This window comes from Muscardinus avellanarius, assembly GCF_963383645.1.
Source record: "Muscardinus avellanarius genome assembly, chromosome: 4".
NCBI classification, from domain to species: Eukaryota; Metazoa; Chordata; class Mammalia; order Rodentia; family Gliridae; genus Muscardinus; species Muscardinus avellanarius.
The window spans coordinates 18818368-18834892 of NC_137789.1; the positions used below are offsets into that span (position 1 = coordinate 18818368).

Sequence of the window (16525 nt, forward strand, 5' to 3'; positions counted from 1 at the left end):
CCTGCCTCAGCCTCCCAAGCACGGGGATTACAAGTGTGCGCCACCACACCCGGCTTGGATTTTGTTTTTAATCAATGGCCTATCATTTATTTATCATTTTTATCATCACTTATTTTGATGCTCAACTTATATCCAATATGACCAGAGGGAGCTAGGATGCCAGCTAGGAGCTGGCATCTGTGTAATTTTGACAGAATCCACCATTCTCTGAAAAATTCCTTCACTCTAGCAATAAAACGTTATAGGCTCTGTTATCCCTGCCTTGTTCTGAAACTAGATATTTCTACCAGGGTCTCTGGTTCCTTTTAGTAAAGTATGATTTTTAGAAAACAAGAACTGGAGCCAAACTTGGGAGGCTGAGACAGGAGAATTGCAGATTTGTGGCCACCCTTGGCTACTTAGTGAGACCCTGTTTCAAAATAAAGGATAAAAAAATAAGGCTGGAGTAGTAGCTCAGAGGAAGAATGGCCCTAGTTTTAATCCCCAGTTAAAAAAAAAAAAAAGAAAGAAAGAAAAGAAAAGAAAAAGAAGAACTGGACAGTAGATATGTTCCTACCAATATGCTGTTGCTTCCAGGTACTCTGAGTGGACAAAACTAGGAAATAAGTATGTCCAACTCTGTCTAACACCGCGGGGTTCATTCTAGCTTCTTCCTTTTATGTATCTGTGAGTCCCTTTTCCAATAGTATGAAAGTTGGCTCTCATCCTCCCCAATATACTCACTTATTTGGTTAAATCCACCTGTATTAAACTGACTTCTCTTCACTGGCCCGTCCTGGACGCAGATGTCCTCTGCCTCTTGCTATAAGTCTCCCTCCCGTCCAGGCTGCTGTATGGATACCCCCTCCATGGACTCTACCTGTTTCTAGACTAAGTTGTTCCACAAGGGAAGAGAACACACAGAGGGAAGAGAGTACAGATCAATTCTTTAAAACTTTTACGTCTAGTACTCTGTAACAACAATGTATAAGTTGTGTTCTTTCTAAATTGCCTAATAAAGTATCAGAAACTAACCAACAAGTTAGCAATAAAAATTTATTTATTTATTTATTTATTTATTTATTTATTTATTTATTTATTGTTACTGGGGGTTGAGCCCAAGGTTCAATCTACTTCTGAGCTACGTCCCAGCCTTCTTAAAAATTTTAAAACAGGGTCTTGGTAGGTTGCTCAGAGTTGCTAGGTTGCTAAACTGCTGAGGCTGATCTAACACCTGTGATCCTCCTGTCTCAGCCTCCCAAGTACTGGGATTACCAGCATGCATCTCCATGCCTGGCTGGACAATACAATTTTAAACTTAAGGAAAAACAAGCTAGTAGAGATATTGTTAAAAGCAGCACTTTGATTCTTGGAAAAATCTGGACAATACCTTTCTATCCTTTCCCACGTTATTCTTTCAGCACTAATGAGTGTTTTCTAAGTTACATAAACTATAAGTAGAACTTAATAAAGCTTTCTGAATCAATAATGAATAGCAGGTACTAAAGTTGTCAGGAATTAATAATCTATTAAATAAGATAAATATCAAAAGCATCTGCTTACCTGTTTCTACACAAGTCAAAAATGTAGATGTTTCCTTGATGGTCCCCAGCAAGTAAACAGTCGCCGGAGCCATCAAAAGCCACGTTCAAAAACCGCAAAACCTTTGGATGGTAATCAGATGTGTTGTGAACAATGTTCACTATAACTCTGTAAGAACAAACAAACAAAGCAACATTAATTTCTATATCAAGTATTACTCGATACACAAAAAGCACAGACATATATTTTTTACTAATTTTTAAGGCTACCTACCTGCTCTTCCCCCACTCTCCCCTAGGATCAATCTTAAAATTTCAGAAAATAGTTCCAAAAGTTATTCATTATCAAAGTAGTATTCATTATCAAAGTTCATTTATTCATCAAATACTTGAAAATGAGCCAGGCGTGGTGGGGCACGCTTTTAATCCCAGTACTTAGGAGGCTGAGACAAGAAGATCACAGATTTGTGCACAGCTTTGTCTACTTAGTGAGACCCTCCCCACAACTTAGTGACCCTGTTTCAATACGAAGACTAAAAATAGAGCTGGGAGGTGGGCTGGAGTTAGACCGCCCCTGCTTCAATCTCTAGAACCACAAAAAGAACATCTTGAAAATGTATTATAAGTTGGACATTGAATTACCTAGGAGTGAATAAATGATAGACACGGGCCCTGCCCTTATGAAACTTAGTCTTCTAGTAAAATAGTCTTAAAAGAAATACACATAAAATGCTGGATGTGGTGGCGCATGCTTGTAACCCCAGCCTTTAGGAGGCTGAGACAGGAGGATCGCAGTTTGCAGACAGCCTCAGCTACTGAGACCTTGTTTCAAAACAAAGAATTAAAATATAATATATTTTAATTATATTAAAGATATATAGATAGATAGATAGATAGATAGATATAGATAGATAGATATAGCTCAGAGGTAGAATGCATCAAATACATCAGGCACTCAAATCATGCCTGCTAAATGAACAAATACTTTGTAAGTCATCCATCCCCAGTACCAATAAATAAATAAACCAACACACACACACACACACACACACACATTGACGCTGTTTATCAAGTCTGATATCCTCCTCAGTTTGATAATCTCAGCAACTTAGTGAAACCCTATCTCAAAACAAAAATAAAAGTCTGGGGATGTTGTTCAGTCGTAGAGCAATCTAGGTACAATCCCCAGTCCCGGGGCGGAGGCGGGGGTGTTCCATAAATAAAAACCATTATTTGCTGAGCACCAAATATGGACAAGAGTCGATTAAGCTGACCGTCTCTATTTATAGTGATGAATAAGATCACAGAGGTGGCAAACAGACACTTTGTTCAACTAAATGCTTCTCTCTCTCTCTCTCTCTCTCTCTCTCTCTCTCTCTCTTTTGCAATGCTGGGGATTGAACCCAGGGGCATTCTATCTCTGAGCTACACCTTTCTTTTTATTATTATTATTCTTTATTTTGAAACAGGATCTCACTGAGCTGCTAAGTAGTAGCTGAGGCTGCCTGGGAACCATGATCCTCCTGTCTCAGCCTCCCAAATGCTGGGATCACCAGCTTGAGCCACCATCCCGGGCTTCAACTAAACGCCTCTGAATCCACGGTTGGAATCCTCTGCCCAGGCAACACTATACACCGTGGTTTCAGCGGTTGTTTGGGGGCTTTTTTGGTGGAGTTAATGGAAGAGATACTGATAATGAGGGGCAGCGACTGGAAACCAAACAAGTGGCTGGTACAACCTCCGCCAACGTGCATCGGAATAGACGCTTCAAGTTTGTTATTTGTCCGGGAGCAAACGAAAGATCAACAGAAAAACTAGAACAGGAAACACTGAAACATGAACCCGAGCAATGGAGCAGATCCGTGAATTCCTTGGGAATCAGACTGAGCTCACGGTGAGAACCCACAAGGCACTTTACCGCAAAGGCTTGTACTGAGTCACACAGGAGAGGCCGAGTCTCAAAGAGGGCAAAAAACTGGGAAGAGAATGAAGAGTGCTGGGGGACTAGAAGGCCCCTACGTTGTAGACGCTTCCTTCCGCCCCTAACACACAGGTCAATATGTAAACTCCGGAGAACGTCTGCTTGGCACACAGTAGGCGCTCAACAAGTAGCTGACAAGCTGGGCGGTGGCACACGCTCATAATCCCAGCATTTGGGAGGCTGAGACAGGAGGATCGCGGTTCGAGGACAGCCTCAGCTACTTAGTGAGGTCCTTTGCAACTCAGTGAGACCCTGTTTCAAAATAAAGAATAACAAATAGGGCGGAGGTAGAATGCCCCTGGGTTCCATCCCCAGTACTACACACAAAATAAAAAGTGGCTGACAAATGCATGCGTGTCTGGATACGTGCAATGGTCAAAGGGAGGTTAAACCTCAGCTTCTGCAGCGGGTGCGTGTGTTTAGTTCTCCTTCCCTGCATCTTCTCCTGGAGTCCTGGGATTCTTTTCCAGCTGCAATAGCTAAGTACTTACTGAGCACCCACTAAGTGCCAGAGGTACTACCGGGTCCCCACGGTAATGAATGCAGGCAGCCCCCTGCACTCCCCAGGAGCACCGGTCCCGGCGTCGCGAGAGCCCCGCAGCCCGGCGCCCCCGCCCCAGAGCCCGAGGGCCCGGCGCCGAGCCCGCCGGCCTCGCTCGCCCCACGCCCGGCCTTTACCCGTCCCGCGTGGCCGGGGACGGCTTGCGGTGCCAGATCTTGCCGCTCTCCTTGTTGCCCAGGTCTGTGTTCTCCATGCCGAGGCCCACTAGGCGCAGCCGCGGTCCGAGTGGGTAAACCGTCCCGGCGCCCTCCCGGCAGGCCCCGCGCTCGCGGCCCGGGAAATTCAAGCGCGGCAGCGGAGTCCTGGGGCCCCCGCGGACCGTACCAACCGCGCGGGGGACGCCACTGTCTCGTCATTACCAGCCGAAAGGAGGATTCCGCTCAACCCATACAAGCGGCCCCTTCGCGCCGGCCGATGGAATCGACCAACGACCGTCTCCTAGGCTCCGCCCCTTTGTGGGCTGTTCCGGGGCGCACAGCCTTCTGGGAGCTGTAGTTTTCTGAGCGTGGGAATTCTGCACTCTTGGGACCATCCCAAGAGCGTTGGTTTCATTACTTGGAAGACTGAGACAGGAAGATCGCAGATTTGAGGCTAGCCTCACCAATTTGAAAAGACCCTGTTTCTCAATAAAAAACAGAGCTGTAGGTGTAGCTCGGAGATGGAAATGCTTCTAGGTTCAACCCCATACCACCCCCTAACACACACACACACACACACACACACACACACACACACATACACACACACACTGATTTCTCAGGTGGTCCCGCCATTTTATTCTAAATTGCCCTTGGGGATCAAGGGATTGTATAGAGACAACAAAAGAAACAAGGAGACATTGAGAATTGAAGGAATCCTTTCCTAGAACTTTGAGATTCCAAAGAACCCTATGGAACCCTATGGATGATTAGTCCATTTTTGATAACCTTTTCACCAACCTCATAATTATTTTTCAATTTCATAATCTGAAAAGACTTTCATATTGTGATATCCAGCCCACCAATTACAGCCCCAAAGCAATAATGTTAATAACTAGTTGTGTGTCTACGAGGTAGGGGTGAGGTAGAATAGAAGAAATAAATATTAGATAAGAAAGGAAACAAAATGAGAAGGAAAGGGAAGATATAGTTTTAAGATCTAGAAACTTCATAATCCTTAGTTTCAACTTTCAGAGTCCCGAGCTCTCTCTTTCATAGACAAAAGCCTATAAAGCATTACACATTTAATTATAATAGCAGATCTGGCCTGTCCATTTCTTAGACAAAGGTCTTCAATAGGCATGGCCTATACACTTTTAGTAATAATATTCCATCTGTCTTGTCTTTTACTTGGATTCTCAAAAGGCCTGGCCCACACTTTTTAATCATAATGGCCTAGCTTCACTCCTGAAATAACTGAGATTCTTGACACATAAAAATCCCAAGAAGGAAGTCTCACATTTGTTAAGCCCTGCACTCCATCTTCACATCTCAACTTCCTGGGAGGAAAAACAAATTCCCTCAGGAAGTCTCACTTTTTGTCAAGCTCAGCACCTACCAATGAAATGGCAAGAAGCTGAAAACCCAAAGAAAGTAGACCAGTCACCCCATGTTGCCTGATCCCCACCATCTGCCCCAGCCACTCTCCTTTCTGGGTTCCCTATAAAAAAAAGATTGCAAAGATACCCAGGGCCTCGCATGCCCTTGAGGTGGCCAGCATTAAACTTCTGTCTTTGTCTCTGACTGACACATACAGAAATTCTTCTTGCCACAGAAGCCAGGGACCCTGAGGGTCCTGAGGTGAGTTTCCATCCTTATACCTGGAAACTCCTCGGGACTCTTCATGGAATTATAGTGTTTTCCTGTGAGAAAACCATCACCAAAACAAGATATGAACATATTCACACGCCTGAAATTTCCTCATATATTTTGGTAATCTCATTCTACCCCCACCCCACCCATCCAACAGGCATGTACTGAAGTGTTATCAATCTCTTTGATTAGAGAATATTTTCTAGAAATGTGTATAAATGAGCTTATAGGTCATTAGACTGTTCTTCCTCCCTCACCACATTCCCTCCCTCCCTCTCTCTGTTTCTCTTCTCTGGTTTCTTACATTTGCCATGAATTTGAGATTATTATTTGGGTCAATAGTGTTGCTCATTCTTTTTATTGCTGAACAGTATTTCACAGTATTAATATACCATAATTTGTTTATCTCTTAGCCTATTCATCTATTTTTTTAACTATCTGCTAATTTGCGTTGGCCATAAAAAAGTGCGCCAGAGCATCCTTCCCTGCTCCAGCTGGGAGGGGGGATTCCATGCCATCAGTATTAGGCCCTCACAATTCACAGCTGCAGCAGTAAATGGGCCATTGCCACACGGATCCTCAAATCCAAGTGCAACTAAGAAGCTACTGATTTACTTGAGTTGAATTGCAGCGTTGATACAGTTGCAAATTTCAGTGCATTGCATTTTACAGAAGGCTGAGACAGGAGGATGGTGGTTCCCGACAGCCTGGGCTACTTAGTGGGGTCCTTTGAAACTCAGTGAGACCCTGTTTCAAAATTAAAAAAAAATAAAAAATAGGGCTGGAGATGTAGCTCAGAGGTAGTGTTGGGGTGAACTCTTGGATCAGGAACTTGGGGTCTGCAGGATCCTTGGCGAACGTGATGAAAAGAATTTCAGCGCCAGTTAGAGACATAGACGGAGGTTTATTGGAGAAAAGGGAAGGAAATACACATTCAAGAGAGAATGCGGGCCACCTCAAGATGAGGAAGGCATTTTGGGGAGTTCAGGGTTCTCTTCTTATAGGGGACTTTCGTGAGGGGTGGGCTAGAGAAGGTATGTGAGGATGAGCTCAGTCTGGTAGTCCCAAGGCGGTTTATGGTGGGCAGGTGGTCTGGCAGCCTTAGGGTGGATGAGCTCAGTCCAGTAGTCCCGAGGCGCTTCCTGATGGTCTGTGGTCTGGTCAGCCTTAGGGTGGATGATCTTGGGTTGATTGGGGTCTTCATTAGTTGATTGACAGATAAGCTGGGATATCCTAAATTATAGGTTTTCTCGGAAATATTGTTAACTCTCGCATCTACATGTTTCCCAAGAATTTATGGCAGAGTCAGGTCTGGGAAGGAGGGCTGGTTTGTGGACTAGAGGCTAAAGCATTTCAGCTCCAGGTTCTTATATCAAAGTTATATTTTTACTTTTCCTTCCTGTCTGTCTCCTTTTTACCTACTTATTTCTTCTATCCTACATCAGTAGAATGCCCCTGGATTCCATCCCCAGTACCTCAAAAAAATTACAATTGAGTATTATTATTCATTTGGGTCTTACGGTTCTGTTTGTTTACAAAGGTTTACAAAGATGTCAAAATTATGTACATCTATTCACCTATTGATGTCCATTGGAGTTGTTTTTGATTTTTTTGTTATTCCACATAAGCTTCTATGAGCAGCTCCTAAGTAAGTCTTGGCATGAAAGTAAGCTTTAACTCTTCTTAGGTAAATTCCCAGAAGTAGAATAGTTGGGTGATGTGGTAGGTACAGGTTTAACACTTTCTTAATGGCACATTGTATCATGCATCTTAATGGAATGTGATGGATGGTAGAGACAAACACGCACACATCACTTGTTTAGCCCTTCCCCAATTCCCACCCCATTCCCTCCCCGCCTCCCTCCTCGCATGTTTGGCTTAGTGATTGACTTAGATATGTTTGTGAATATACTTCATGTAGGGAATTTCCCTCTTCCCCCTCCAATTCCCCCCAGTTAGCTCGCCTTATTTGCTCCTCTATGGTTTCTCCATTTTCGTCTAGCGTTCCTCCTATGACCCATTTCTCCCTATCTTCCAGATATTGAGTAAAGTATCTGATTTTTTACTGTTTGTGACTGACCAATCTCACTTAGAATAATGTTTTCCAGCTACATTCATTTTCCTGAAAAGCATGTAATTTTTTTCTTCTCTATGGCTGAGTAAAATTCCACTGTGTGCATATATCCCACAGTTTTGCACTCCATTCGCCTATTGATGGACATCTTGGCTGGTTCCGTAGTTTGGCAATGGTGAATTGTGCAGCTATGAACACAGATACGGATGCATTATGTTTGGTAGTTTGGTTTTCATTCTTTTGGGTAGATACCCAGAAGTGTTATTGCTGGATCATATGATAAGTTTGTTCCCCTTCTTCGGAGGATCCTCCACCTTCCAAAGTGGTTGCACTAACTTGCATTCCCATCAACAATGTATTAGAGTTCCCACTTCTCCACATCCTTGCCAGCATTTGTTGTTTGTGTTTTAAATGGTTGCCATTCTAGTTGGAGTTAGGTGAAATTTGAGGGTAGTTTTGATTTGCATCTCTCTGATTGCTAATGGTGCTGAGCATTTTTTTCATGCATTTATTGGCCATTTTAATTTCTTTTGTGAAGTGTCTATTTAGTTCACTTGCTCTGTTTTTTTTAAGCATGAGTTCTCTGTATATTCTAGATATTTTCTAGAAATGTGTATAAATGAGCTTATAGATCATTAGACTATTCTTTTTTTATAGAACATCTTTGTTATTGGTTAGATTAGAAATACATAGGTGAATTTAACATACAAGTAAAGAGACATCAAATTAATAGGGAGAAAGGTGGAATTATTCACTTACTAGTTTTTTTTTTTTTTTCTTGGTGGTACCGGGGTTCCTGGAAACCCTTCTACCTCCGGGCTATACTCCCAGACCCATTCTCATACTTTTTTATTTGGAAACAGGGTCTCCCAAGCCAGCACAGCTGGCTTTGAACCTGTGCGATCCCCCCGCCTCTGCCCCCCAAGCGCGGGGACCACAAGCGTGCACCACCATGCCTGGTTTGTCAAGTTGTTCTCTTACCTAACACCATATACAAATATTAACTCAAAATAGATGAAAGACCTAAATGTAAATCTTAAGACTATTAGCTTTTAGAAGAAAACCTGGATCATAAAACTTCACAACACTGAAATTGGCAGTGATTTCTTGGATATGATTCCAAAGGCACAGGCAACAAAAGAATAAAGAAACAAACTTCATAAAAAAATAAAAAAAATTGTACATCCAAGGACAATGTAAACAGAATTAAAAGTTACTGATGGAATGGAATAAAATATTTCCAGTTGCTACATCTGAAGGTATATTAATATTCCAAATAGAAATCCCAGAGGTAGAATGTCCTGATCACTTTTGGAAGAATGGCCATTTGGTGATATTTATTCTGCTTATCCATCTTTCCATCTCCTAAGGTCTTCTTCACTTTCTTTTTTCAATGTTTTATATATATATATATATATATATATATATATATATATATATTTTTTTTTTTTTTTTTTTTTTTGGTGGTACTGGGGTTCCTGGAAGCCCTTCTACCTCCGGGCTACACTCCCAAACCTATTTTTATATTTTTATTTTGGAAACAGGGTCTCTTAAGTCAGCATGGTTGGCTTCAAACCTGCGCGATCCTCCTGTCTCCGCCTCCCAAGCGGGGAGATTACAAGTGTGCGCCACCACGCCTGGCTTATAATTTTCTTTGTAGAGGGTTTTTATCTCCTTGACTAGGTTTATTCCTAATTATCTTGTATTTTCGTGGGATGTCTTTAGTGGAAGTGTTTTCTAGATTTCTTTTTCAGTGGATTTATGATTGGCATACAGGAAAGCTGATTTTTTTTTTTTTTTTAAGATTGATTTTGTATCCAGACACTTTGCTGAATTTGTTGATCAGGTCTCTAAGCCTTTTGGTTGAGTTTATTGGGTTAGGTTTAACATTTTAAGAAACTGTTAAACCAGATGTGGTGGCACATGTCTGCAATCCTAGTACTTGGGATACTGAGACAGAAAGATTTCTGTTCAAGGTTCAAGGACAGCCTCAGTAATTGTACCAAGACTCTCAGCAACCTAGAGAGATCTTGTTTCAAAACAAAAACTAAAAAGGTCTGGGGATGTAGCTCAGAGGTAGAATGCCCCTAGAATCAACCCCTAGTACCACAAAAAGGAAAAAAGAAAGACAGAAACTGTCAGATGTTTTCAAAGGAGCTCTGCCATTTTATATCTCAATCAACAGTGTTTCAGGTTCTACAGCTGTGAAGAATCTTAGTCATTTTGCCGTTCTAGGAGCAGAGTGGTATACAATGGTGACTTTAATTTCTAAAATGACAAATTATACTCAGCAGTTTTTTATGTAATTATTTGTCTTCTGAATATATACTTCCTAAAATAGATGTTCAGAGCCAGGTGTGGTGGTATACACTTGGAAGCCCAGTACTTGGGAGGCTGAGACAGGAGAATCGTGCAGGTTCAAAGCCAGCCTCAGCTAATTAGTGAGGCTTTTAGCAACTTAGTGAGATCCTGTTTCCAAATAAAATATAAAATAGATTGAGGGTGTATCCCGGAGGTAGAAGGCCCCTGGGTTCCATCCCTAGTACCACAAAAAAAAAAAAATAGCTGTTCAAATCTTTTGTTTAATTTTTTAATATTTATTTAACAAATTTTTGGTCTAAAAATTGAACTCCACCTGCAACTTTTTATTTTTATTTTGAAACAGAGACTTGCTTAGTACATATCCCATAGTTTTGTAATCCATTCACCTATTGATGGACATCTTGGCTGGTTCCATAGTTTAGCAATGGTGAATTATGCACCTATGAACATAGATACATATGCATTAGTTTGGTAGTTTGGTTTCCATTCTTTTGGGTAGATACCCAGAAGTGGTATTGCTGGATATATGGTAGATTTGTTCCCATTCTTCTGAGGATCCTCCCTACTGTTTTCCAAAGTGGTTGCGCTACTTTGCTATCCCACCAACAATGTCTTAGTGTTCCCAGTTCTCCACAACCTCACCAGCATTTGTTGTTGTTTGTGTTTTGAATGATTGCCATTCTAGTTGGAATTAGGTGAAATTTGAGGGTAGTTTTGATTTGCATCTCTGATTGCTAATAATGTCGAGCATTTTTTCATGCATTTATTGACTATTTGAATTTCTTCCATCATGAAGTGTCTACATAATTCACTTGCCCAGTTTGTGATTGGGTTGTTTTCTTGTGCTGAGTTTCTTGAGTTCTCTGTATATTCTAGGTATTAGTGGAGTAGGTTTCAAAAATCTTCTCCCATTCTGTTGGCTCTCGGTTGAGGTTCTTGATAGTTTTCTTTACTGTACAGAAGCTCTTCAGTTTCATGAAATCCCATGTATTGATTCACCCTTTAGTTTCTTGTGCCTTTGGGGTTTTGTTGAGAAAGGTTTTTTCTGTGCCTATGTGTTGCACTGTTGGACCTATGTCCTATTCAAGGAGCCTCAAGATCTCTGGTCTAATTTCCAAGTCTTTGACCCATCTTGAATTGACTCTTTTACAGGGTGAGAAAGTGGGATTTATTTTCATTGTTCTGCATATGGTTAACCAGTTTTGCCAACACCAGTTGTTTAATAGGCTATATTTTTCCCAGTGTACATTTTTGGCCCCTTTGCCAAAAATCAATTGGCTATAAGTGTGTGGATTTCCTTCTGAGTGTTCTATTCTGCTCCACTGGTGTATGTATTTGTTTTTGTGCCAGGGTAAGTTAATGGGTATTGTGTTGAATCTGTAGATCACTTTTGGAAGACTGGCCATTTTGATGATATTTAGTCTGCCTATACAGGAACATAGAAGATCTTTCCATCTTCTAAGGTCTTCTTGATTTCTTTTCTCAATATTTTATAATTTTTTTTTCTTTGTAGAGAGCTTTTACCTCCTTGGTTAAGTTTAATCCTAAGTTTTTTTTTTTGTGGGAGATCCTGAATGGAAGTGTTTTCTGGATTTCTTTTTAGGTGGATTTATGGTTGGTATACAGAAAATCTTCTGATTTTTGATAGTAATTAACCAAATATATATTTAACAAATACAAAAATCTATCAAACATTTATACCATAAAATACTAGAATAATTCTACATATAAGGAATTATTAAAATTGCAACAAAAGGTTCATGGATTCAATGAATTGGAAAAATAAGGATGTACAAATATACCAAAATACTTTATTTAAAGTATTAATATAATTAAAATGTCTAAAGAAAAGCATATTTAAAAAGTTAGTACAGCCATTATGGAGATCTGTGTGAAGATTCTCAGAAAACTGGGAATGAATCTACCATATGATAGAGCTATATCACAATTGGGTATCTTTCCAAAGGGATTGAAATCAGAATATTATAGTAATATATGCATATTCATGTTTGTAGCAGCACAATTCATAACAGTCAAATTATGGAACCAACCTAGGTGTCAATCAACAGATGAATTTCAAAATTATATACAATAAAATTCTGTGTATTCAGAAATAAAGGAGAATGTAATTATGACATTTGAAGAAAAATGGGTGGACCTGGAGAACATTAGGTTAGTCAGTCACAGAAAATGAAAAGCTATATATATTTTCTCTCATATGTAGAAGCTAGGGAGTATGGAGCAATGGAGGAGAAATGGAGGAGAGCAATGGAGGAGAAACTCCAATGGAGCCAGGGAGGTGGTCTAGGGGAGAATGTTAGAGGAGGGAGAGGGAGAACCGATGAAGGAAACACTTCCATTGGCATTACATACATATATGTGAATACCAACAACTTCATTCCCCTGTATGGGGAATTGGGGTAGTGATAGGGGAGCAAAGGAAAGCTCACAAAGTGCTGTGTGCATGTATGTCACCCTCACTATGAACACATTTTAATGTAAAATTATAATGTACCAATAGAAGTATAAAAATGTGTCTATTTTCATTTAATTCCAGGAATTTTGTTATTTCTCCTCTTATTTCTTTTTTTCTTTTCTTTTTCTTTTTTTTGGTGGTACTGGGGTTCCTGGAAGCCCTTCTACCTCCGGGCTACACTCCCAGACCTATTTTTATATTTTTATTTGGAAACAGGGTCTCCTAAACCTGCGCAATCCTCCTGTCTCCGCCTCCCAAGTGTGGGGATTACAAGCGTGCGCCACCACGCCCGGCCTCTCCTCTTATTTCTGATCTTACCCACTTATCATTCAATAGTGTATCATTCAATTTCTATGTATTTAAGTAGTTACTTTTGGTCTTCCTGTTGTGGATTTCTACTTTTATTCCATTGTGGTCTAAAAAGATGCAGGACTTTATGTTACATCTTTTGAATTTGCTGGTGCTTGCTTTATGGCCCAGGATGTGATCTCTTTTGGAGAACGTTCCATGAGCCGCTGAGATGAATGTGTATTCTGTTGTTCCTGGTTGAAATATTCTATATGTCTATTATGTCTATTAGGTCCATTTGGTTTATAGTTTTCTTTAGTTCTGAAGAGTCTTTACTCATCTTTTGCCTTGAAGATGGATTTAGTGGTGTGAGTGGTGTGTTTTAGTCTCCCAATATTTGGGTCTATTTGAGATCTGATGTCCTAAAAGTTTTTTTTTTCTTTTTATAAATATGAGTGCACCAACATTTGGAGCATAAACATTTACTATCACATCTTCTTACTGAATTGTTTCTTTTAATAAAAGGAAGTGCCCTGCTTTGTCTTTTCTAGTCTGTTTTAGCTTAAAGTCTGTTTTATTGGATATAAACATTTCTACTCTTACCCATTTTTGGTCTCCATTAGCATGATGTATCTTTTTCCACCCTTTCACTTTTAGTGTATGAATATCTTTGGCTATTAGGTGAGTTTCTTGCAAGCAGCATATATTTGGATTATGTTTTTTAATCCACATTGCCAGTCTATGTCTTTTAATTGGCGGGTTAAGTCCTTTGACATTCAGTGTTATTATTGAGATATATTTTTTGTTTCCTGTCATTTTGTGTTCTATCTTCTGTTTGATATAATGTTATTTCTTTTTTGAGTAGTTGCCCTGCTGATCAAATTCATCCATCCTTTTCTGATTCTGAAATTTGCTTCTTTTTTCTTCTTTATGGTTTATTTCTTTAAGTACTTTCTCTAGTGTTGGCTTTGTATTCGTGAATTTTTTGAGATTCTGCTTATCTTGAAACACCTATTTCTCCATCAATTTTGAATAATAACTTTGCTGGGTATAGCAGTTTTTGTTGGAATTTGTTTCCTTCCAGTGTCTGGATTACTTCATATCAGTCTCTCCAGGCATTCATGACTTGGGTTATAAAGTCTGGGGTGATTTTTATTGTTTTTCCCTGAATGTTACTTGTTCTTTTGTTCTCACTGCTTTTAAGATCCTTTCCTTAGCCTCTGTATTGGTCATTTTGATTATTACATGGCATGAGGAGGTCCTTCTTTGATCTTGTCTTAACAGTGTTCTTTATATCTCTTGTGCATGTATTCCAAGACTCTTTCCATGTTTGCATAATTCTCTGAAATTATTTCTCTGAAGAGATTATGATACCCTTCATATGTGCCTCTATTCTTTCTTCAATTCTTTTTATCTATAAGTTAGGGCATTTTATGTTGTCCCATAGTTGTTGGATGTTTAGGTTCTGTTGATGTAAAATTTTCTGTATATCATTGACTGTCCTTTTGGTTTTGAATAAACTGCCTTCTAACAGTTATATTCTGTTTTCTATTTCATCTGATCTTCCAGAATTCCTTTCTTTTGCTGTCTTCATTTCATTTTTTGATTCTTTTATTTTATTTCAGGCCTCTTTCTGATTTTTTTAAGGTCTCAATTTCTACTTTTATTTTCTTTGCACTTACTATGAAGCCTTTCATCACTTTGAAGATCAGGATTTAAAATTCTCCTTCTTGCATTTCTTGTAAACAGCCATGCAATGTGATACGTGCCTGTAATCTCAGATTGAGATAAAAGGATCACAGGTTCAAACCCAGGCTCTGTGACTTAGCCCAGTCCTCTGCAACATAGCAAGATCCTATTTCAAAAAAAGAAAAAAATTAAAAAGTAGGGCTGGAGTGGGCATAACTCAAAGGTAGAATGTCCTAGGCTCAGTCCCTACTCCCAAGGAGCAAGCTTCTGATTTTAAAAGATTGATTTTTGTATCCAGGTATTTTGCTGAATTTGTTGATCAGTTCTCTAATCCTTCTGGTTGAGTTTGTTGAGGCTTCTAAGTATACTATCAAGTCATCTACAAATAGTGAAAGTTTGAGTTCTTTTCCTATTTGTACTCCTTTGATTTCCTTTTCTTGCTTTATTGCTCTAGCTAGAGACTCAAGTACTATATTGAAGAGAAGTGGTGATAGTGGACATCATTGTCTTGTTCCTGTTTTTAGGGGAAATTCTCAAGGGTTTTTCTCATTTAATATGTTGGCTGTAGGCTTATTGTAGATTGTCTTTATGATGTTGAGGTATGTTCCTTCTATTCTGATTCTCTGCAGTGCTTTTTATCATAAACGGAGGTTGCATTTTATCAAATGCGTTTTCAGCATCTATTGAAATGATCACATGATTTTTATCTTTGGTTCTGTTTATATGATGAATTACATGGATTAATTTTTACATGTTGAACCAGCCTTACATCCCTGGGATGAACCCTACCTGCTTATTGTGTATGGTTTTCTTGGTGTGGTTTTGAATGTATATTGCTAATATTTTGTCTAGAAGTTTTGCATCCAAGTTCATTAAAGATATAGGCCTGCACTTTCCTTTCCTGAGCTCTCTTTATTTGGTTTTAGTAATAATGTGATGCTGGATTCATAGAATGTATTTGGAAGAGTCCCATTATTTTCTATTTCACAAAGTAGATTGAGGAGTATTGGGATTAGCTCTTCTATAAAAGTTTTATAAAATTAACTTGGGACACTATCTGGTTCTGGGCTTTTCTTTGATGGTAAGCTCTTTATTGCTGTTTCAATCTCTTTGATTGATATTGGTTGGTTTAAATTTTCTATATCTTGCCGGGCGTGGTGGCTCACACTTGTAATGCCTGCATTTGGGAGGCAGAGACAGGAGGATCGCACAGGTTCGAAGCCAGCCACACTGGCTTAAGAGACCCTGTTTCCAAATTTAAAAAAGTATAAAATAGGTCTGGGAGTGTAGCCCAGAGGGTAGAAGGGTTTCCAGGAACCCCAGTACCACAGTAAATAAATAAATAAATAAATAAATAAATAAATAAATACAAATTTCTATATCTTCTTGACTCAGTTTAGGCAGGTTGTATTCATCTAGAAAGTTGTCAATTTCCTCCAGATTTTTCATTTTGTTGTAGTATAGCTTTTCAAAGTAGTTTCTGATAATCCTCTGGATTTCTACACTGTCAGTAGCAATATCTCCTTTTTCTTCTTTTATTTTCATAACTTGGGTTGATTCTCTTTTTTTGGTTAGGTTGGCTAGTGGTTTATCTATCTTAATTTTTTTTTGAGAAACCAGCTTTTGGTTTTGTTGATTTTCTGTATTGGTTTTTTATTCTCTACATTGTTGATTTTTGCTCTGATTTTAATGATTTCTTGTCTTCTATTGGCTTTGAGGTTAGATTGTTCCTGTTTTTTAAAAGGTTTGAGGTGTGTCATTAGGTTATTTATTTGATGATTTTCTGTTTTTCTTATATGAGCACTTAGTGCTATGAATTTTCC

General features: G+C 39.4%; 1 protein-coding gene across 1 annotated transcript in view; it reads right to left on the reverse strand.

Moving 5' to 3' along the window:
• The window catches only part of TBC1D31 (TBC1 domain family member 31), a gene marked incomplete at both ends in the record, with an annotated part of 71191 nt that extends 66935 nt beyond the window's left edge, over positions 1 to 4256 (reverse strand). The window contains 2 exons of the mRNA XM_080694722.1: positions 1543 to 1689; positions 4180 to 4256. Of these exons, the coding sequence (XP_080550848.1) occupies positions 1543 to 1689; positions 4180 to 4256 (224 nt within the window). The remainder of the gene's footprint in view (positions 1 to 1542; positions 1690 to 4179) is intronic.
• Between the last annotated feature and the right edge of the window lie 12269 nt (positions 4257 to 16525).